General features: G+C 39.2%; 1 protein-coding gene across 14 annotated transcripts in view; it reads left to right on the forward strand.

Moving 5' to 3' along the window:
• The window catches only part of LOC310902998 (uncharacterized protein), a 409,793-nt gene that overhangs the window by 141,551 nt on the left and 243,636 nt on the right, over positions 1-24,606 (forward strand). For 5 of the 14 annotated variants that reach the window (XR_014587198.1, XR_014587199.1, XR_014587200.1 and 2 more), the window contains 2 exons: positions 6,488-6,642; positions 10,732-10,814. Coding sequence is in view for 2 of the 14 variants with exons in the window: in XM_083845494.1 (XP_083701620.1) it covers positions 10,732-10,814 (83 nt within the window). In the remaining 12 variants the exon portion in view is untranslated. Of the gene's footprint in view, positions 1-6,487; positions 6,643-10,731; positions 10,815-11,154; positions 11,280-16,629; positions 18,540-20,743; positions 20,832-24,606 lie in introns of those variants that run through there. The other 9 variants (XR_014587193.1, XR_014587194.1, XR_014587195.1 and 6 more) reach the window with 5 other exon arrangements.

A 24,606-nucleotide genomic window follows, 5' to 3' on the forward strand; every position in this document is an offset into this window, starting at 1 on the left:
CAAGAGGAAAGGCAAGCTTCCCAAAACCAAGATAAGGCGTCCATCTGCTTTGCTTCACACTGCCAAGGCCTTGGAGTACCGTGTCCAGCTGTGGGCATGTATCTTAAAGCTGTGAACTAGTTTGGAGCGATCCTAGAAGACAGGAGCAAGAATGATTAAAGGCATCAAAAACATGAACCACAGGTCATAGTAGAGAGTTGAGGAATGGGTCTTTAGCTAGAGAAGAAGAAATTTGAGGGCAGACATGAAATTATTTTTCAGCTGCCTGTGAGATCACTTGCAAAGAGGAAGTGAATTTACTCCATCTCTACTACTGTTGGGATAAAAAATAATAGGCTTGGCAGGTGAGTTCTGTGCTTAGAAGACAAGAAAACTCAGTAACGGTTGGAGTAGTTAAATGCTGGAATAGACCATGGGATTTTGGGAATGCTGTGGAGTTTCTGCTAGTGTCTTGGAGCCAGTGGGACAGATCATCAGGAACTGCTTCAGGTGGACTTGATCCTACCTTTTGGCAGAAAGATATCCGAGATGACCTCCTGAGGCCAGTTCCTGCAGTAATGTCTACAGTATTTTAAACTTTTTTAAAATTTTTATTTTTTGGGGTGGTCCTTTGGGGACCCAGGAGTTGGACTCAATGATCCTTGTGGGTCCCTTCCAACTCAGATATTCTATGATTGTGTGATTTCCTGTGCATTTCCAGGATCCTTGATGTGAAGCGAATTTCATGACTTATGCTGTATGGGCTCAGTAGCAGGGACAAACTTTTGTTCCAGGTTTGCACAACATCTAATACAATGGAGCTTCCCAGTAACACAACACAAAACAACAGTAACAGTGGCATGGAGGGAGTTGTTCCATAGCTAAGGAGTTTATTTCTGTAGCTTTCTTGTCGCTCTGTGCATCTCAGATACAATGACAGCACAGAGAAAGAGCAATCTCTAAGCAGTCCTATCAAACTGACAGCTTCTTACTCTTATTCACTGCAGGGCAGTCACATGCCAGCTTTTAAAAAGAGTGATTTAAAAATACCAAAATGAACAATAACATCTGTAAGGCACCAATAGCAAAGGCAGTAAACAAAACAAAATGAAGTAGAACACACCAGGGGTGGAAGTTTTTTAGTGTTTGTTCCCCTTAAGGCATAAAATCATTTTGTAGATGATTGACACATAGGATTGAATTAATCTGAAAAGCTAGCTGATTTGCATCCTTTGAAAACCGTTGGCCATACATAAACCTTGGGAAGTTACATAACTGTCATCCAGAGTAGTGCACTCAAGTATTTGTCAAATAAGTTTAGCAGAATGATGTTTCTTCATCATTCTTTCTGTAAGAAGTGCTTCAGAGTTCTATGAGATAACAAACCTGTTTTTCCCTTGTATGTCTGGAGAACATACAAGCTGTTTATCAGTGAAATCTAAATCCTGCAACCTGAATACCCAGAAGAACAAGACTCGCAATTAATTTTCGTATGGTTCATTTGTGCTTCCATTTTTAAACATTTTGGTCTGCTGATTGATTCTTTGTCTTGAGGACCAAGTTTTCTTTTCCAAGAAGGTACAGTCTAATGGTGCAGGTGTGAAAGTCTCAAGCTAAAAACATTGCTGTCAATGTCCTTTTGCTTTATTTTGAGCTTTTGCACCAGGCTCCCAGTTTTAGGTTTAAGTTGTACAAAAGGGGGATTTTATACCAGTGACTTTGCTGTTTTGAACATTCTTTTGTGTGTGATTCTCACTGTATGACCTCTTAGAAACCACTACTACTTGCTGCTTGCTTGGGATCCTGCCCTAAATATATTTTAAAAGATTCAGCATTAACATTTGGTCTGTAATAAATGTCCAATAATGAAGCCAACACATCTGGCATCTCCTGAGAATTGACTCCCTAGAGGAGGAACCCCTATCATGTTGTTAGAGAAATAAAAATTAAGACTTGCCATTCTATCAGTTGTTGACAAATGGAACATCTATCTATCCTCCTGTTGTCTGGCTTGCACTTGTGTCTTAGGCAGAGAGGAGCAGTTTTGTTAGGTGATTTGGGAGGGTCTGACCCAATAATAGTTCCTGCTGCCATTGCCTTCCATATGCTCAGGCATCTGATGTAGATAGTATTTACATAATAAAAAGAACCCATAAAAATGAGAATAGTAAATGTAGGTCCTCTTGCATCATGGCATCATAACACTCTTGCTTTTATTGCTTGAAAGAAACTCAGTACACAGCCACGAGTAGCAGAAGATGCGGGGTTGTGTGTGCGTGTTACGTGCAGTCGTCATGTGCTTGTTCAGAAATAAAGGCTTATTGGTTTGTTTTGCTCCCTTCCAGTAGCTGTGATGAATAGGCCTGCAATTTTCACATTTGCTACCATTTCTTTAAATTGTTTTTTTCATGTGCTCAGCAGGGGTGTGGGGAGAACAGGTGTGTACTTGATAGACTACTGGTATTTAAGTGGTGATTTGGGAAGTGCTAGGTTTATGTTTTCTCCTTTTTCTTACTAGCAGTCTCTTCTTTTTTCCTTTCCTCTACTGCCTTTTATTTCATTTTTAATACCAGCTTGTTTCAATTTCTTCATGCATCTGCTTCTTAATTTCAATTCAGTTTAGATTCTTTCCCTGATGTAAGTTAGTCATCTCTGTATATACTAGGCATTTAAGGCTGAAAGTTTTTAATGAGCCTTTGGCTTCTCATTGAGAGAGCATCAGGACATCTGTGTCTGTAACCCCACGTCTCTTTAGTCTCCACCTCAGTGCTGTGGATAGCATAGGCCCTGAGAGAGCAAGGCCATGTTGAGCAAGCGTGGGTTTCAGAAATCCATGAGCCCTTTCCCTGCTCCCTCTGGAATCTGAAGGGTTTTTTTGCTCCTTGGGGATGAATCTGTTAAATTACTCAACTCAGCAGCAACCGTTTAATCAAAAAAGAAAGAAAGAAAGAAACAAAAAAACAGATTTGACAGATTTTAGTTGTTTTACCTACATGTTCCTCTAAGAAGATGGGGTGAGGTGAGATCTGCAGGGGCAGAGGAGAGGAGAGCCACTGAGCATCGTTGAGGGAATGAGCTTGAGGAACAGCCAGGTTAGGCCAGCAGGGGAGTTGCAGCAGGGAGCCAGGAGCCTTCATCTCTTGCACAAAGATTGCAGGATGGCCAGGAGAGGCACTGAGAAGCTGTCCAGAACTCTTCCATGTCTGAAAAGGTCTGGTGACAGAGATTGCTGCTACTCAGAAAGGTACTGAGTTGATTGAAAGCAAAGACACATGATTTCTGTATAAATTCTGATTTTCATGTCTGTTCTAGTTGCTTTGAGCTTTCTCTGTTTTAATGGAAACAATCCAGTTTTTATTCAGACAAAATCAGTTGTTTTTTTTTTTTTTTTTTTTAATTTAAAAATCTTGCAGCCTTTTTGCAAGGGCGTCCTCAGATGGAAGAGGTCTGGATGGATGTACTCAGAGTGCGGACCTGCTTTACCTCTGTCAACTGCAGTGTTTATTGTGGTACTCGACTTCCACACAGGTGTTAGTTCAGATATGCCACACTTCTCTGTGCGTTTTTCACCCCAGATACAGTCTTCCGTCATTTTGTTGTCTTTGGGAATTTCCCCGCGTTGCTGTTGTTCTGTTAGCAGTCTGTAGGCCATCTTCTGTCTCCTCCTGTCTGGAAACTCTTCAGACAACCAGCTGTTGAATTGTGTTTTGGGGCTCTGTAGCCCTCAGTTACAGCTGTTGGTCAGTGATAGGCATTCTACTTGCTTCCAGGCATGCCATAGGTTTGTTAAAATCCTGTGCTATTCACTCGTGTTTATCTGAGTTGCTTTCACTGGTTTAGGTGGTTTGACGAATCCAGGCCCCAAAGAAATGACGTACTCTTAACACTGAGGTACATCTGAAGATTGATAATTTATTTATGGAGTGTGCACATAATTTTGGGTGTTGGTTGTTGTATTTTCAGGACTTGTTACATGTAGGAACTAAGCGCTGCTTGAATTTTCTGGTGCAAAACAACTTACCTTTTAAAGTGAATTAAAAAGGAAGACAAGCATATATTCAGGCAAGCTCTTCAAGTTTTAACTAAACAGCTTAACATTTCTTGAATCTAGCAATTTTACCTTGTACAAGCAGAGTTCCTGAAGAACAAAGACTTAGGCAATGTTGTATATCTTGTCTTCAAAATACAGTTTTTGTGACTAAGGTAAGAAATACATGTTAATATTTTTTATTCTAACTGAGGCCTAAAATGGTGAATTTCCTTCTGTATAAAGACTGTTCTAAGATTTTCATTTTCAAAACTGTCTAAATAAGTTATACCAAGTATAGAAAAATGTTTATTTAGAGTTAATCTATTTTCTCATTATCTTGTGTCAACTGTGTTATAATTGAAGTACAATTGAAATACGTTTTTAAATGCAGGGAGTAATTTTAATACCAGTTGAGTTAAAAAGTAGTGGAAAGAAACTAAGTCATATGTCAAATCTCTTCAGATCTTAAGTTAATAATATTGAAAATCCTGTAGGTCACATGTACTTTTTTAAAATTACCATGCAAAAACATCAGTAGGCAAATTATAATATGCATAATTGAAACAAGTTAAATGATATGAAGAATGCCTTGAACAAATAGCTATGGGGGACATGTACTTATACATAACCATTAGTGTAACTCCGTAAGTCTACTCAATTAGACTTAATTACAATACTGCAGAAGTTGACACAGAAGCTGTGAGATGTGAAAAGAGACATTTTACATACTGCTGTAGGGATCATTGTATTTATGCAAGACATTGACATGGCTTTACTATACTGGGCTAATTGTAACAATTGTGTTTGACTGCAACAGCAATATGGAAACAGAGAAACTGAAACAAGGCAAGTGCCCTAGGACTGCTCAGAAATCAGATCTGTCATCTGTTCTGATTTGCACACGTCATATCAAAAGCATTCTAATGCATTGCTCCAAACATTTTATTCAAAGAAACACTCATACACCCGACCCCATGTCTCATCAGAATGTTTTAATTTCACCATAAATGAAAGATTGTACCGTCCTGCCAAAATGCCTGCAAAAAAGCAATGGTGACCATCGCCACCCTGAGTCACCTAGCTGGGAAAAGGTTAGACCTTGACATTGATATCACTTACATTGACATAAATCTTAGGAGATTTTGTGTTAGTGGTGTCATGCCAACTGGTCTGATACCACAACTAGGCCTGCAGTTTATCCATACCATTAAAGGCAGTGTAGGATTGCAAATACTGGAGTGAAAAGAAAAAATTGCTAAGTTATGTGAAACAAAAAAAAAAAGTTCTCTGCTATATTTTTCCAAATGCAGTAATTGCTAACTGCAGTACTTAGAAGACAATAGCAAGGCTTCCAGCTTCCTCCCACTGTATCCCTGTGTGCAGGTTGGGATGTTACAGTCTGGGTGGGTGAACAATTGGAGAGTCGGCCTCAGAGGGCAGCAGTTAATGGGACATGCTTTACTCAGAGGCCAGTGCCAAGTGTATCGCAGGGGTCTGTCCTTGAACCTGTCCTTTTCAACTTCTTTGTCAGTGGCCTGGAGGAGGCATTGGAATGCAGGCTCATTAAGTTCCCAAAACAGAAGTACAGAGGGGCATACAAGAGAACAAAGACAAATGCAAGTCCAGCAGCTGGGAAGGAAGCATCTCCAATGAGCTGGGGGCTGCCTGGCAGGGGAGCAGCTCTGCTGACAAGCACCTGGGGGGCTTGGCGAACAGCAAGCTGGGCACGAGCCTGCAGCGCTCTTCTCTTGTTGCTCAGGAGACTTCATCCGGACAGTGTGCAATTTTGGGCCCACCAAACAGGCAGGACGCTGATAAACTGAAGGAAGTTCAGAAGAGGGCCACCAAGGTGGTTGGGGCTAGAGCACTTCTGTAAGGAAATGCTAAGAAAATGGGACTTGTTCTGTCTGAAAATGAGAAGGCTTTGGAGGCATCTAACAGCAGCTCACTGCTGCCTAGAAGGTGGTTATGAAGAGCACAGAACTTCTTCACAGCAGTGAATAGTGCAAGGACAAGAGGCAATGGGCATAAATTGGAACACGAGAGGTTCAGCCTGGCTGTAAGGGAAACCTCTTTCCCCAGAAGGACAGCCCAGCAACAAAGCAAGTTACCCAGAAAGGTTGTGTTGTCTCCAGCCTTGAAAGCTTCCAGGATAAAGCCCTGAGCAACCTAGTCTTACCCCATAGCTGACCCTCCTTTGAGCAGGAGATTGGACTAGAGCCCTCTTGAAGCCCCTTCCCACCTGACCTGTTTTATGCTTCCGTGCTAATTTTTAAAACTAGGTTTTCAGAATGTTTCTGTAGTCATCATTTCCTGGAGTTTATCCAGGAAATTAATGTTGAAGATAACAGTGGAGCAGATCAGGATTTTCAACAAAATTTTGAGAATAATTTTTCTCAGAGGCAACTTGATTTTTTTGAACGCTTTTTTCTCTCTCTCTCATTTTTTTTCTACTTTTTTTCCTTTTTAAAATCATAGTTAAAGACGAGGAATGTGCAAGATGGAGATAGTCATGCAGAGATACAGGATTTTGCCTTTGAACTGCAAAATTGTTCTTTTCACCTCCTCCTGTTTACATCACTTCTCTCAGCCCTGGACGTGAACCTTCTCCATGGGAAGAGTTAAAGTTCGAGGTATGCTGGGTCTGTAGGAGGGAAGAATTAGGGGGATCCTGATTTGCTGAGACAAAGAATGCTTTACACATCCAGTATTGCTTACTGCCAATTAATGCGGTTAAGGAGATAGAAGACATAAATTTCACTAGAATTGCTGTTCTCAGGGAGGATGACGTCTAATCCAAAAAAAAAAAAAAGGGGGAAGGAGGGAGGCTGAGGGGAATGAAGATCTCTTCTGTGCTGAAAGCTTTATGGGAATCATTTTAGAGGACTTTTACTCAAAGTAACCATAAATTTAAGGCCTGGGGCCAGCACCTCAGTCTGTATAATGTAGCGTGGATCCACTGACTCCTGTGAGGTAAATCTGATTGATTCCAATGCAGCATGAAGACCCAAATGCCCTTGTAGGCAGGAGGAGCAGGCAAATGTTCCTATAGATGAAAAAAAGCTTAAAAGGATCTTGTTTGAGAGTAAAATACTACTAAAGACCCTTATTGCAAAACAGCCAATAGATGAAGAAGTCGTTTTCAGGACTGAGGAAAAGAAAAGGGAAATATTTTTTCTCAGTACAGAAAGAAACACATCAGTGAAAAAGAGGCCATCTGGCTCCTGGAATCCCAAAATACCAGAGCTCCTGCAGCTGAAATTTTTTGTTTAAGTAAGAGTGTTCAGCCTATCTGTCACTCAGTGATAGAAAAATATGTTAAAAAATAAAACTTATTAGGGCAGAAGAAGAAGCTGGAATTGTGAAGTCTGCAGAGGTGAAATAAACTCACTTTGGCCAAATTAGATAAAGCACCTGAAGAAGATGAAGAACATATTTCATGGAAAAAAAACCACCTGCCAACAACTAGAACTATATTGAACTGAAAATTTATGTATGCTGGATTATTTAACCTGCTCTTAGGGAGGGGGAAAAAACATTCAGAACACCTTTTTCCAATGAAATACCCCAGGAATTCTGACTACTAGACTGCAAGGATTGTTAGTGATTTGGAAGGAAAGCATTCTGGGAGAAAACCAGGAATGTGCTGTGATGTCTAGCATCAGCAAACAGACAGGAAGAAAAACCCATTGTATTGGACAACCACATCTGAAGTGTTTTAGAACACATTTTAAACCAAATGTTCTCCACTGCCTGCTGTAAATCCTCGCTCTGAGTGGACTGGAAAGTCTTCCTGTGATTGCTAGTCTGGAAAATAATATGAATAATGCCAAGGCATTGAGTGGTGTCATGTTTGAATCATAAAACGGTATTGGTGCTCTAATGAATTTTAGGAGGATGGTATTAGATTTCTGTACCTTATTTCATTGTTCTTATAGAAGAAGTGATCCTACCTAATGGTAACTTCATGAGGAGCATGGAATCAGCTATGTAAATCCTGTGTTACTACAATTAGTGTACATTGCAGTGTCAGATAGATGTCCTTTCTATGGTCAAGACCCAGTTTTTGTGGAGGCTTCTCCTGTGTACAGTGAGAGAGAGTCCATGCCCCCCAAAACTTCAAGTTGTCAGAATAGTGAAGCATATTGCTAATAAATGGTAGTGTCAAGTACAAATTTTGTATGCAGGTACATGCACGTACTGTATACTACTAGCTCAGGATTTCTAATTGGAGAATTTTAAATGCCCCTGATTCTTAGTGATACTTGCCACATTTTGAAGGTTGAATACTTAATCTTTCCAGGTATTTTTAAAGAACTTCTTAGTGTTAATTCATGTTTTTATACTGCCAGATGAATTTTTGGGTTGTGCATGGTGCTTGAAGATTTTTCTGAAAGTGTTCCAAAGATTATTTAATCCACAAACTACAAGCTTCATAGGCTTCTTAATTTGATCTCATACATCTGTTTGCAATTTGGGATGTTGCAAATGGCTAGTGGGAAGTTCTGCCCGGTATTTGTTTCTTTCTGGATAGGTAACCAAACTCACTCAGGAATAAGTCCATGGATTTTAGGAGACTTAGAAAAGCAATTAACGAGGTCTGGTTTATTTATTATACTTGTCAGGCATTTATGCAATGTGAAATCAGATCCGTGTGGCATACGTCAGATCTGTTTTGCACGCTCTAGTTATGTAATTTGTTTGTACCATGCATACAACCAAAGCATACAGAATACACTGTGCTGTGGGGGAAGGCAAAACTAAACAGTCTTGATTTATCTGTGTCTCTACTTTAAAAAAAAAAAAAAAAAAGCCTAGCTGCATCTCTGCAAATAAAAGCATATTTCAAGTTAAGGTATGCATCCAGCTTTTTATGGTAACTTCAGTTTTGCACCTGCACTGATCCACAGAGGCTTACCAGTGGTTCTCTGTAAATCAGACGCTGCTCATCAGAACCAACTGGAACTAGGAACTTGCTATCTTTCAGGGCCACTTCAGTCCAAGTAAAGATTTGTTTGAAGGATGTGAGCCTTTCCCATTGTTCAGAGTGGTGTACAGATACATGCGAGAAGGGCAAACTAGGGCTCTTTTTAAATCTTTTTTGATTCCAACAGAGAAAGCACTTTTGTGATGTTAAAAGTCAAGCTCTTCTATTTTAAAGGGAATAAATTGTGTATACACAATTTGTGACTGTTTTTTTTTTAGAAAGCTTAGATTTATTTCTCCAAATAGAGCTTAATAAAAATCCATGAACAGAGATTTTCATCAGAATGTTGTCTATACAGACTCACTCCATTTAGGTATAAATCATCCCTCCAAAAAAATGTAATTAGTGTTTTATACTCAAGATAAAATATTTGCTCAGTTATCCTAAATATCATCAGTAACTGGTACTGTAGAAGTCCAATTAAGATGTAAATGTAAAGTGTCGGTTATAACCTTCAGAAACTAGTCTTTTATAGGACATGTCAACATTTCAAAGTTTCAAAACAGTATTTACACTATGAGTCACTGAGCTTATCCCAAAGCCTCAACCTGCTTGGTAAACTAAGATATTCAAACCTGACTAGACATGGCCCTGAGCAGCCTGCTCAAGTTGACCCTGCTTTGAGCAGGGTGGCTGGACTTGCCAATCTCCAGAGCTGCCTTCCAACGTGAACATTTCTGTGATTTTTGAAGATTCTTGAAACCCACCCTTCTGGTGCTGATCTCTCCTTGTAGAGGAGCTTTTTATGACAAGCTATGCTATAAATTTGGGTTACAGGAAAGCATCTACTCAACCTGTTAACTGCAAATGATTTGAACAGACTACTAAGCTTGCCTTAGAGGACACACTATAGCTACTTATGTAGTGTTTTTGTTAATTAAAGTTAATTTTGTTAATTAAAGTCTTTTATGAAGGTTCTTGAACTCTTAAAAGGAATATTGTATATGCAGTACCATCCCAGTGTTCTTGCCAAAACTAGACAGCAATTTCTCTTTTTGATGGAGCACTCCATAATGAGGACAAGGAGACAAATTTTGCACAGTTTTGTACCTGGCATAACTCCATTGACTTCATTAAGTGAATCTATTCTGAGTGTTGTAGATTTTCAAATATTATAGGAATATGACATAAAAGGAGTCTATATTTGAGAAATTAAAATATAAAAAGCTGCTAGCTCTGCCCCCCATAAAAACAAAATGAAAGTATGAGGGATGTACATTCCAAATGTAAGAGTCTGAATTTACTACATTAACCCCAAGCTTGACTTAGGATAGTAAGTAACTGTTTTGGACTGATGATAATTTTGATATTACTTCTGAGAAGGAGATTTTAAATGGAATTTGGAGCAAGTGTAATATTCCTCTTATCAAAACGGAAGCTAATTTGTTGTGGTTTTGTTTATTTTCCACATAGAGACAACAATCAACCTGATAAAAGCCGGAACAGAAAGTTTAAGCTACTTTCTTGACCTTTCCAGAATGGCAGTCTGGACTGGTGAAATCTGTGTTGCCTCAGTGCCACATGTATGTTAGTAAGCTCTCTGCTTGACAAGTTGTCAGCATCTTCAGCAGGACAACGTTCTTTCAAAAGTTCCAGCACTTGTCTGCTGGGTGTTGATGCCAGCAGTCATTCCTGGGGATTAGATGAAGTGCTCATTTTTTTGTGTTGTCTGCTGCAATGTGATATATGCCTGTAGGTCCCCAAACTAATGATGCTCAAATGTCCTTCCTCCCAGTTTGATCCAGAGACAAGAGACAAGGAGTGGAAATGAAAAGAGGGAGGAACAGACGGGAAAAAAAGAGCAGATACAGAAAAAAGGTAGGAAGAATTTTTTTTTTTTTTTAAAAAAAAAGGTCAAATGGTCATCCAAAGAGAGAAACGGATGTAAGGGGTCTGAAGAGTAGGGACCTGCAAAGAAATTTTTCTTCAGGATATTTTTCAGGATATATATATATATATATATATATATAGTTAGTCTGGTTTTCCTGTGGAGAACCAATATATATTTTCACACTCTCTGCACACATCCCCTCTCCCTGTAACACCTATTGAACTACTCGACCAGTTCAAATTAAATTTTGTAGAAGGATGATCCTGTAGATTTCCTTAGCACAAATGGCAGCACCGGAGAGTAAGAAAATCTCTTCTTCTTTGGGAGCTGGGGGATAAAGCAACACAAACACATGCTTTTTTACCTGGAGAATCCATATTGGAAAGAAAGCTGATGAGTAAACCTTGGAAAAGCTTCAAGAAGAGCTTATACACCAGCTTATACGCTATCAACTATGAAACACAAGTAAGTAGGAAACAAGATTTTGTTGGTTTCAAGACTTTTGGATTTCCTTAGGTGTTTTATTTTAGAGAATTGACTACAGAATGAGAAAGATGGTAAGAATTAGTTCAGTAGCTAAAAGCAATTTTCAGTTAGCTTAATTTGTGTTAAATTTAGAATTGAGCTTCCAAAATGCCTCTCTGATGGGGTGTGATAAATAGCTGGAGAGCTATTTCCTCTCAGAAAGGGCCTCGAGAGCCTTTCCTGGAGAGCCTAAGAAAACTCACTGAAAGTTTCAGGACTAGCTATGTAAGGAAACACTGCCATTGTAAATCAGGAAGTAGGTCTGGTATAAGACATTAACAAAAGAAATCAGTCAAAGTAAATGTATTAAAACAGAATGAAACCTGTGGTAAAGAGGAGTAAGCCCACTGGTCACCTAGCCGGGAACCTGGGTATATGTCAGTCACTGTGACAGCTGCTATCCTCAGTCTTTTAAACCATGCGTGTGTTTCACAAAGCACAGCTGAGCTGTGACAACATGATCACTTCCAGTAACGATGCTGGACAGCAGGCAGAACTTACAAAGCACATATTCTAACATATAGGAAACAGAAAAAGAAAACACTAAGACCTTCACTGGTACTGTGCTTTGTTTTTTTCCTGATTGTCTGCTACAGGGAGGATTCATGTTCTACACTTGAGGCAGGTAACTTAGTAGAGATTAATATTTCAGAAAATGGGATACTTTGTCTATGAATGTCATTAACAAAAAGAGGTTGGTGTCTTCAGATTGTGATTCAGGACTTGAAATGAAATTATCTCTAGCAGATTTTGTAAATACCTTGCTATGCCATCCAATTTAATAGCCAGAAAATACAAAAAAAAATATAGACTTTCACTGATAGTTATTGACAAGTTTCACTAGCTCACTAAACCAGCTCTGAAAGAAAATGCCTTAGGGTGGAAAAGAGCTTCAGAAAATGAACCTCTTAAAATAAATCTAGAAAGTTAAATTTAAGATCATTCTAAGGTAAGAAAGGAAACTTTGAAAATATGACTCCTAACTAGCCTGTTCTGAGAAAAATGTATACCTTTCGGGGTTTGGGGTGTTTGCATGGAAAAAGGGCAACTTAGTTAATGCCAGTGACAGAACTTCTTACATAGTTTCCCCTGGAGAGCTTTTTAGAGTACCTATGAAACCTCAGAAAGGAATATCAACTTACAGCCAATCATAAAGGAAGTAATGAAAATCCAGTTAAGGATCACACTTTTTCTCACGTAGGATATCTATCTACGAATGACAGACCATAGAAATACAGGGCTATGGCAGTGTGACCGTGTGCCAACAAAGCACAACTTCACCATAGATAGGTTATAATTTAAGAGAGAAACAAATTCTGTTGCTTGGATTGCCCTAAATTTGTCAGTCTGAGAAGAACTCAATTCAGTGGAATTACTCAGAATTCTTTCAAAATTGGGTAGAGGCCTTCTGAGAAAAGAAACATACACATTTATATGACAAACATTTAGGCTTGTACTGCCGTTTAGGACACACCTAAACACGTATAACATTTAGATTCCATATCACAAAATGCTTAGAAGCAAATGTGGTAAAGCAATTGAATAAAGGTTTTGCAGTCTCCATTTTTCTGCTGTAACTCAGAAAAACTTTGGGTTATCTCTATTTGGGAATCTTTTGTCAAGTCTGGAAATTCAAAGCCATATTTATTCATAAAGTTCAGGAGTACACAATATTTGCCTCAATTACTGCAGAGTGGTAACAGAAACAGGCTATTGAACACTGACGTTCCCACTCACCTGCCAGGCTCCCGTAAGCCCAAGCAGCTCTCAGTCTGTCAGTAAAGGATTGGCCTCAATCACTGCATGGCCATGTCTGATCTTCTCCGTCTCACTGACCTGCTGTCCTCTTCTGCTTCTCCTCATCAGGCTTTTTATCATGTTGTGTCCTGACTTTCTCAGCTGCTTTTGAGTGGAAGAGCTTCTGTAGGTGAATAGCTCTAGGAAATGGTGACTGCCTATCAGCATGTGTTTTTTGTTAAGTCTGTAGTTTGAGCCCTGTTGTGAGTCTCTCTCCCTATTGCACTGGGAGCCTAACTTACAGTTGGTGTTTCCACTGGTAAGCTTGATAGTTAGAAGTGAACCCTTGGAATATTCAGTATTTTAACACCCAAGACATTTTGTGAATGTAGTTCCTATTCTTTGGTTGAATAGACTTACTTTATGTAAATAGCATGTTCTTTTCCTAGCCAACTGGGAAATTATTTTCAACCTTTAAGTCATATAGGCAGACCGTAAGCATTACAGAAATGACTTCTTAACATCAGATCCCTTTATTTACTGTTAACTATTTTTTTACATTTAACATAATTTTGGTTGTCATGTTTCTTCTGAAGGCAAAGCTCTTATAACCATGTGTTCCTTATCTCACATTTCACTGAAAGCTGGCATAGAGAAACAGCATCCAGACTAAATATTATTTTTTATATATTTTTGTTTTATGGTCCAACTGTTCTCAACTTGTTTATATCAGCATAGCCACACTGACCTCAAGGGAACTGAGAATTTTCAGCCAAAGAAAAAAGAGACATTTTAAAATAATACATTCAACACAAAAACCTTTTGCCTTATTAGATAAAAATGAGGATTAAATATCATTATCTAACAGCCCCTTTTATTCTTGTAACAAACATATTCTACTTTCCGAGGCTATTTGAGTCATTTGACAATGTACATATAATCATTGCAAATGGCCACCATAATTTTGTGGACTGCATTGTGTGAAAGATATGTTTCTGTTAGGACTTGGTCATGTTGGGGCAAATAAGAGTGCTGTGGAATTTACAGTATATAGCACGGCTGTTTAAAGTAGAAAAACAGTGATAAATATTTTTTGCATGTTGTGTGGTGTTTTTGTTTGTTTGTTTGTGAGGAAAGCCTGACAAAACAAAAACAAATTGGAATTAACAGTAAAAACAGAAATATTTTTTTCACAGTAGTCAACATTCCAGACAGAAATATATTGCAGTTACAGAAAATTACAGTATATTTTATATTGCTTCATGCATCATTAGCAAAATTGCCTGTTCATTTCTTCTACCATAATCCCCATTGTGGGTGCTAACAGTAGTAATAATAAAAAGAGCACAAGAGAGAACTCTAGCCATTATTTAGTGAGTGCTAGTCCAATGGTTAGAAAAATTCTGTTTTGACTGGCATACTGAGTGTGGTTGATATCTGCTCTATTAAGAAAATAATTGGATCAAATTCTTTGCTGAGGTATTTTGGCAAAACAGAACAAAGTAGAAAGAGATTAGTTTCGATGATCATAGAATTCTGCCCCGTTTCTCTCTGAGCAATCTTAAATTCTGACCCTGTGCATGATATAAGTCGAAAGGTGTTGAAGAGGATGATATAGAGCAGGGATCGTAAACTTTATTTTATAGCTATTGCAGTGAGAGAAAGTAGATATAATCACTGTGCACTATAGCAAATCCTCAGAACATCACTGTACCTTGACTCTATGCTTTAAAATAATGCCTGTAAAAGAAGACCAATTACAAAGCAGAACATTCCACGAGATATAAAAAACAGTTGAAAGAATATTTTTTGGCTTAATATGAGTATGTCTATCGTATCAAGTGACTGGAAAAATTGAGTGAATGTAATTGATTAGCTTTACACACTTGCTTTAAACTGTAACTATAGCATTTTATTTTAGAAACAGAGAATAAAACCAACGCTAAAGGCATGCTGTCATGTTGATTAAAATGTATTTTATATTAACGCAAACTTTAGATACATGATAGTTAAGGCTACACTAGTTTCAATTTACTTTTACTCCTTGTTGCTTTCCACTGTTGCGTTTTCGCAAGTTTTCCAAGTTTTCGACTTGGACTTTCAAACAGAGCTAAAGGAATTAGGTATCTTAATCTGACTGAAATTTAGTGGCAAATGGATGTTAAGTTAATTTGGGTCCCCTAGAAATTCCTAGCTAGAAACTTGTCAGCTTCCTCAATTTTTATGGCATTATAACAGCTAAATGCAGAAGATAATTGTCAGTTTTCAAGGCAGAAAAAAAATGGTTCACTGCCCCACTTGGGGACGTAAAGCACCTGGGTTAAACCAGGCACAGAGTGGCTCTTGTCTTCAAATGGTGGAGTGCTGGCTGACAGCTCTGCCTGTGCTGAGCCCAGTTGTTTAATTGCCCTCTCTGGTGTAAAAAAGTTCAGTTTTGGCCCAGTCATTTACTTAGCTGATGGGCTGTGGTAGGACCACCATCGCCACTGCTGGTGCTGCATGTGTTTTGGGTGCTTTGAGGCTGTGGTGCAGGGACAAGGAGACTTCTGGCATGGTGTGTGACCACAGAACAGAAACACAACTCCCATTTGAAGGAACTTACTGCGTCTCCTGAGCTCACCTTTGCATGTCAGCGCTCCAGTATGCCAGTTGAAAAATAATTCATAGCTTTCATTTGACACAGTTGCAGTGGTGAAAAAAATGAAGTAATACCCTGGTGACTCTGGCTGTTCATCTGCAAGGAATTATGTGTTGTAAAACTGAGGATGTTATATTTGTAATAAAGTAAATAGGAGCGGGGAACTGTGAAGTTGTTTTCACAGCAGATGATTCTGCAGGAAAGAATCACTACAGGCAGCAGAAATAGTTTATTGACTCTGAGGTCAGATCCTTACTGCTGATGGAAGATGTCCCACACATTGTGTTATATATGTTTCCAAGGGTGTTACCTGTCTGCAATGTGAGCACTCAAGGTGGCCCACAGTGTGGATGCACGATGGGGTGCCCTTACCAAAGAACACAGCTGTCAGTGTGTGTCCTCTGGAGATAACAGAGAGATTAACAGAGTTAATCCAGGGAGGAAGGCACCCAAAAGTCCAGGTCCTCAGGAGAATGTGCTGACGGTTATTTATGGGCTTCTGCAGTGGTGTTTTCTTATGCTTATGATATGTTGGTATTGCTCTTCTTTCAGAGGGTGCTTGTTTGTTAGTTTTCAAATACAAATCATACACAAATTAGAATCATAAATGTCAGAGTGAATTATGCATTATAGAAACAAAGCCACTGGAAGAGCATTCAGCCTCGAAGTCTGATTTCTTGGTGTTTGAAATAAATTTGAATGTTGAAATGGTTGATAAACTCTGTTTCATTTTCAGAGTGTTTTGTAGACTGAACTTGTTAAAGTGTTTAAGAATACCTTGTTAATTAGCTCATACAAATCTGGAGTCCCATGTTGCATGCTGGTAAATTAACCCTCAAGGAAACCTTAGGTATTCTTATGGCTTTGTAGTAATAATCTAGATTTTTTTTTTTCTCTCCCAGGAATCCCACTGTCCTGGTCCTCAGTGCCCCAGCAGGTCTCCTACTTTGATTTCATGCTATTTTATGAGATATAGTTGAGAGTGGGGATTATGTGCGAATTTATTTTTACTTTGGTAGTTGTTCATGGTCTGTGTTTGAACTATGGAGTAATCAGATGAAAAGATGGTGGCTCTCATTCTTTTGCCCAACTTTGTAATTATTGGCATGTAGGTTAAAAAAGGTCTTCTGAATATTATAACTATATTTTTCAAAAGATCATGACAGTTCCAAATAACACGATCCTGTTACATATTTAGACCCGTATTTCAATTTTTTTGGCATTTTGATATGTTGTGTCAGGACGTATCAGTCACATCCTGGCCACACGCAGCAGTGTGACTGACAGGACTGGAGGAACACACAGCAATCCCAGCAGTTCTCATTCTAAATAAGATATATTCAAAGAGAAGTGAACACTCCTGCTTCTCATCTTTTTAAATGAAGTTTACCACTCCATGCATACCCTCCCATATTCCGTGAGTCCTTAGCTGTCACTAAAGCCACTCAGCTACATCCATTCCCTAGTCATACTACCATCAGTGTCTGCTTGATGTACAGAAGCTACCTACTTTGAATCTCATTTTCCTTGGATGGAGTGCTTTCCAGTCACCAAATAAGAACAGTTTTCTCCTGTTTGCAAAATGTTACCTGCTGCTGAAAGCACCCATGCATACGTAGTGTGGGAGTATCAGGATCTCAGACCAGCAAAGAAAAAGCCAATTTCCGCTTTTATGTTGAATTCAGCATTATGAACTAGGTGATTTTGCTTTTTGCTTCCAGTGTCAATGATACTTTCAAAACCAGTTGTACTCCAGTTGTGCTGCAATGTGCCTGGAGGAGAGGTATTCCCCTAACTTACTGCTGGTGTTTGCTGTTTCATACTCTTGAACTGAGAATTCCCATCTTTTGCAAGAAAGTCTGTGGTCTCTCTCGCTCTCTTTTTTTTTTTTCTTTTTTTTCCCCAAGTCACCTCCTCCTTACTTTTTCCATGTTTGATGAAAAAATCACCTTTGTGCTGAGAGAAGAAATAAGGCCCCGACCTCACAGCCAGGTGAATGGCTAAATGTGAATGCACTTTGCTAAAGTATCCAAGAGGTTTCATCCATAAGCAAAATCAGGTCTCACAGACCTCAACAGTTCATATGTCACTGCTTTTCTGTCAGCCTCTTTGCATGTGCATTATGAAATAGTGAGTTCAGCAATGATGAAGGGACATCAGCATTGCTAACAATGGTGAGAGCCAAAAGCAGAAACGACGTGTCGTGAAACACATAGCAAAACAACAAAAATGTAAGTGCCTTAAATCTGTGGGGAATTATGAATGCTTAGGGGTTAGATGACGGGAGTAAGGGCACTCAAGTAAGGCAGGGAGGTTATTTACTGGGAGACATGTAGTTCCTGGCTCCTAGTTAGGTAAGACCTCTAAAGCAGTAGAGAAAACAAAACAAGATGAAACAAAAAAGCAGGCATAGCCTCATGGGACTGATTTCTAGCTCAAAAGGCTTCCAGGCTCACCTACCTGTGCTTTTAGTCACAGAAGCCTCCTTTTTCTCCCCACATTCATGAGGGTTAAAGTCAGGCTGTGGCACCTGGCGTGTCAGTTGTTTCTATAGTTGCTCATTTCACTTTTAAAAGCCAGTTTCAGGCCTCCTGGCCCCTCGGCAGCGCCCTGCGGCTGCGGCTGCCTGTCAGCGGGGCTGCGGCCCCTGCGGCGGGCGGGAAGCCGCAGCTGCGCCCCCTCACAGCCGGCGCCGGCAGCGCGGGCAGCGGGTCCTCGAGGCTCTGAGGGGCCGCGGCTTCGGTTAACCTTTGTCACCGCCCCAGCGGGAGTTTGCTCGAGTTAAAGACCAGAGAAAGTTGCTTAACAGCTGGCTTTTGGTGGGAAGTGTTTTTTTTTTTTTTCCTTTTTTTTTTTCCCCTCAGAGTGGGACGGGGGTTGCTCCCAGCAGGTGGGGCGGGGTGGGCGACACGTCCCGAGAGCAAACGGCAAACCCCTGTGTCAAAAGGACCTCAGACTTCCTCTTCTCGACGTTATGCCGCAAGGAGCAAGTTGGCTCCCTCTGTGTTCAAAATGGAACTATCTGCGGTACAAGCAAGAGGGAGTGAAGAAGAGCTAAAGCTGTGGCTGCCTTTGGGTCGATTTCAGTGCCTGCAAAACCTGCGTAGAGCTAGCCTGTTACAGAAAATACCTGGGATCTTACCTGGGGTTTATATTTTAAGAGGGTATTTTATTCTCTTGAAAGCAGGTTTGTCTGGAAAACTGTTACAGTGTGTCAAGAACTTGAGCTTATTCTTTTGAATTTTGAAGTTTTTATAAAGGAGCTTTTTTTTTGTTTGTTTGATTTTTTTTTTTGTTTATGTTTTTTAACACTCCCCTCCCCCAACTTTAAAAGGCTGGGATTTTTTAAGCAATCACAAATCCACTAAAATCTCCAGAGTTTGAGTTATATTCAGGTAGGTTCTCTGAGCTTTCTCTTAAGGCTGAATTTGAAGTAGGGGATCTGAAAAAAACCCCACAGGCTGTTGACAATATTTGGAAAGAGAAAAAGGCCGATTTCTGAACTGCCTTTGTTGATTGAAATATAGCTATTGTGGTTTGTAACCACTGAGGACTTGGCCTGATATATTGAAAGCTAAAACACAGGCTTAACTTCTTAAAATCTTTCAGAAATATTTTTCCATTCCTATTCAAGTTGCTTGCAATCAGCTTTCGTCTGTGAACAATACAGTTGTGAAAAACTCTTTTTCTGTCACACCCCTCTCTGTGGCATAAGTGTTAAGTAATATCCTGACAGTTTTACATTGTATAGCGTATTGAAGACCAAATGAACAGCAGCCAAGGAGAAGAAATGTGAATGAATGTATTACTTTAAACTAATGAAACTTCTTTGGAGTGCCTCATTAATGGTATATTAGCAGAGATCGTTCAGAGAGCAGAAGTGGGATTCAGATTTTGTGCTTCACTGGAATGAGAAGGAAAAACACTGTTTAAATTCCATTTTGCTTTACTATCTTGTCATTTGCTTAACAGTGCGGAAGATATTTGGTTGGGATGAATGGCACTTGTCAGTTGGATTTTTCATCTAGAGGCTTTAAATTAAGTTGGTATTCATGGTTTTGAGTCATAATTTGCACGTCTTATGAAATACTGTCAGTCATACCACCTATAATGAAGAAATCTCAGATACAGTCGTATAATTGTTCTCTGCTTAATCTGACCATTAACCTTTTATGCTCTTCACAAAATGATGATGAAGTGCTGGTGTATCTTCATGATTATACTTGAGAATAAATGAGTGAGTACTGTGCAGCAGTCATTTAAAGTACTGAAATTTGGATTATGTTGGCATCCCTGCGGTGGTAGCTCTACAGATCCTGTCCTAGAGCCTTTCACTAAAACCCTGGGATGTGTCTAAAATACAAGTCCAGGGCTGGTCTTGAGAGCTGGCAACTAAATGTGCTTTTTTAGGCACTCTGTAAAGCTCTCTGTAAGGGAGTCATAAGTCTCACTTCATCATATTCATCATATTGCTCTAAAATTTGGTTAAATTAGACCTGTCTGGAATAGTTCACAAACTAGGTTAAAGCCAATAGTACATTTAAGTGCTAATTCAGTGGAACTTCAGAATGTTCTTAAGCTTGTGTAGATGTCATTGTGAACAGAGCAGCTTTTCTAAATTCCTATCCATCAAAGTGAATTAAGATGCAACAGGTTAAAAAAAAATAAAATCTGTTGTCACTGATAACCCAATATTCACAGTCTGGGCAGGTGATACAAGCCATGTGACTGTTGTTCTTGTGTGTGTGAAATCCTCCTTGGTTGCAAAGGAAGAAGTACAGAGTAAAAACAAGAGTAAGAATATTAAATTCTCAGTCTGGCCCTATCTTTGCAGCGTGTGTGTTGACTCAATGAAGCACTGTCCCCCTGCTTCCCTACAGGATAAGAGTATGACTGACTTTCATTGACTTCCAGGTTGTTTTTATCTTTAGTGTACATGCAGCTGTAGTGAGTTCTCTTGTTCAAGATGTGCTGGTTACATAAGTGAATTCTGCTCAGAATCTGTCTTCTTTTCAGGGAACAAGAGAGCTCCATTCTCCCTGTACCTCCAGCATGTAGCCCTGTCCTAGAGAGCTGTTGGGAACTTAGTCACTGGCTTTTGAAGGTACTTTGGTACACAATTATCTGTGGAAGAAACTTAATTAATGACAACTGCCAAGAATCAAAGAAACCTGCCTGTGCATGTTGACATGTAACAAGTAGGAGCCATTTTGTCTTTCAGTGGTCAGCAAATATTGGATGAATTTGTTTTCTTAAGAAGTAGAACAGTAACGGCCAGATCACAGTGTGCTGCCTGGCTAGATACAAGCTCTAGCTTATCAAAGACTGTGGTAAGATCAGTAAAGAGCTAAGTAAGTTCTGTATGAAACAGTGAGGGAAGTCTGGGAAATCAAAAAAAGCATCTCAAGATATATTAACTGTGACACACATAACTCTTCTGTAATGGTCAGCAATCTTGTATCTCCTTTGCAGAAGAGTAATGATTTCCATCCCACAGATGCAATCTGCGTTTGAATCTTCACTGCAAAAATGGCTGAATTGTCTTTTTTCTTCCTTTAAACAAACACACTCACAAAAACCAGCAAATAACCTGTTAAGTATCTAGCCTGTATGTAGATCACAGTGGAGGTGAAGAAGGAGTTCATGAGGGAAATCCCACATAGGAAATATAAGCAATGATGTTTTCTAGCTTCACTGGAGTAACAACTAGATACAGTCTGACAAGATTTTTACTGGGAACTAGCTTTATTCTTGTAGTGTTGACTGGTGAATGTGAAAGCCATACTTCTGAGACGAGGTTTTTGTCTGTGTCTTGTGGGGGTATGATTTCTTGAACAGGGATAGCTCAGGGAGCACAAACAAAAAACTAATCCCAGAAGCAATATAGTTTCTACATTCAGAGTCCTCATCCACATTGCTATCAACTCCATTGTGCTTTGGGTGTTCTCCAAGTTGTCATTATGTGCTCAAAAATCCCACTGCATCACAAGGGTATAACATGTTATGAGCAGAGAAGTTGGATTTCTGTCATGAAAAGCAAAAATGAAAGGAGATAACGTAGGTGGAGGTTGTCATGATATATTTCTGGTAAGCGATGCAAAAACATCAACATACTTGAAAAAACACTAACTGAAGTATTTTATTTTTATTTTTTTGGTACAGACTTTGAAGTGAATTTCTATAGGATACTTTGTACTCATTGTTGATACTTTGTTTTCGTTGTTGCTGTTGTGGTATAGGTCTTGATACTGCAAAAATATTTTTGATTGAGTAACTTTGATTAGCTAAGTAATTTCAGTGAAAAATTCCCATACAATCCCTGAATATTGTTGTAGAAAACAATCTCTTATGTACATGGTTACATCCGTACTTAAGAGTTGCTAAGAGTTTGTGATGCAAAAGAGACCATTTAGTACTGTAATTCCTTATCCCAGAAATGATTGTTTATATATAATTCAGTTTTATATTTAACCCTAAAGTAAATGTTCATTTGTAGCATCAGAGAAAAAACTTCAAGCCTGATTTTTACCTGAGGAAATAGAGAACTTCTGAAATATAGCTTTCCATTTTCTGGGTGTATTTCCTGCCTTACCTTTTTCATGCTTTTAGGTAATCCCTCATTTTTGCTGTCCTGGAGACTCTCTCTCTCTCTCTTTTTTTTTTTTTTTAATTGGTTTGTTTATAAAAATAATAACCCAGCTTTAGGAAAAACAAGGTCATGTTATTTGGGAGACAGAAAGGAAATAGAAATATGATGTATTTTGTTACCTTGTATCTTTCAAATAGAGAAGTAAAAGAAAAAACAGCTGAAGAGAATTGTCAGTTGGGCATTTAAGACAGAAATGAAGTAGTTTGAGATGATAGCATAGTTGGCAAGGGGTTCACTGGCTTTTGTCTGTGTCCCTTGGAGGTGGGGAACTTAGATAAGTGCATAAGGGAGTAACTATTATTTTTTTTTCTGAACTGTAATTGCAAATCTATTATTTTGTCAGTTTTGAAATGCTGTTTGTTCGTTTTGTTTTGAAGGCCAAAGCCTCCACTGGACAATCCTCTTGGAACTTCTGTTACAGTATTTTCTAGGTGTGTCTGTAGAATAGTCTGATTAAAACATTCAGTGGTGTATGAAAAATTCTTGACTGCTTGCCACCCTGACTTCCACCCTCTTCATTTCTCAATGGGACTAATTGCAGATTAGGGCAAGAAAAAACTTAGGAAGTGAGGCATTTTGCAGTCTGTCCTCAGCCACTACTAAGTAGCTGACAAACTGTATTTTCTCTTTCACCTGGCTGATTGTGCCTGTGTGCAAGCAGTGTAATCCGCACTCTGCTGTCAAAATGCAGTTTGGATGTTTACACCAGTATGTAACTCACATAGAAATAGAGTGATTGAGGTTAGACTCTCTTCTTTCAGGAATTTGGAGGCAGCACCCAAGACCAGCATCCTGGTGCTCCTGTTTACATCCATGCAGAATGGAAGGTTACCAGCACTGAACAGAAATGCTTGTCATTTTGTGTTCGTATGAAAGTTAGTCCCAGAAACCAAACTGAAGTAAGAAAGCTGTTCTGTCTACCTTGCCCTAGTTTAGTTTCCAGAGATTTCTCAGAGTTCTGACTTCACAGATTGCCTGTCTTAGCTTTGTGTTTACAGACTCTTTATTTTCTCCTCACATCCTTTAACTGAAACATACAGAGGCCATCATCAAGAATGGCTTTATATAATCTTTATACTACTTACTAACTATTGCTTTCTGTTTTAATTCCTTCATATCTGAGAAAACAAAAAATATGCCAGCAGTACTTGAAGTTTTTTTTTTTTTAAATAGGTCTATGTAGAGCTAGGTAAGTTTTTTTTTTTTTAAATAAAAAAGTAATCATAAATTCTAATTTGAGCATACATTCTAAGACATAAAAGTTTCACAAATTTGAAAAATGGCTCGACTCTCCTAATTTAAGAACTGATTTACCTCACTGGGGAGGACTACAACCTGGAGTGGCAAATAGCTCTTGTCAAGGAACTTGTCAGAGACATGAGCTGTGCTGTGCCCAAGTAATCTGCACTCAGGATAGTGTCCTGGTTGTTGAACTCTGATTGTGAACAGAAAGATCACCTTGACAGGTCCTGTCCTATTGAGAGCTTAGCTGACAGTGGTGTGTTCCCGTAAAGTGTTTCTGGCAAGCCAGAGTAGCACTTTCCTATGGAGAAATGGTTTCTTCCAAAGACAGTGTCTCCTAATAATTATTTTGGAAATACCTCTTGCCTGTGATCTCAGAAGATGACACACATGCTGATCCTAGGTCTGCTAACTTGGTAAGAGGATGCTTTTTAAAAAGTACTTACAAATCTGATGGGGGGGGAGGTGTAGTCAGTGAAGCAGTGTAGAGCATGGAAAGAGCTCCTGCAGGGTTCCTTGCTGAGTTCCACCAAAACCTGCCAAGAGATCTTCCATGTACAGTATATCTTAAAATGACAGACCAGAGTTAAGGGCAGTGGTGTTGGTAAATGTCTGCTTGTTACTGCTGCAGTTGCTGCTAAGGGGAAGGATTTCAGCTAATGCAGTCATCAGCCTTCCTGGTGCTCAGGGAAAGAAGAAGCAGCATTAGGAAGACTAGGGGATTTCATATTTCTAGAATGTGGTATTTGTTCAAGGTCTTACAAGTGTTTCTCCAGGAGGCTCTGACAGAGTAAAGTGGCCTGAAGTCAGAGACCTGTTAGGTAAGGTTTAAAACAGAAATGTTAGTCAAGAACATTGATGAGAAGAAAAATATACAGCTTCATTGCCTGCAGTACTATGAGTGTCCCAGTACCTGGTCACAGGACAAAACGGAACAACCTTTCCTAGGCAACCTAGGGTAGTCCAACCGGAGGTGGCATCAAAAGGG

Source organism: Anser anser, assembly GCF_964211835.1.
Source record: "Anser anser genome assembly, chromosome: 7".
Lineage (NCBI taxonomy): Eukaryota > Metazoa > Chordata > Aves > Anseriformes > Anatidae > Anser > Anser anser.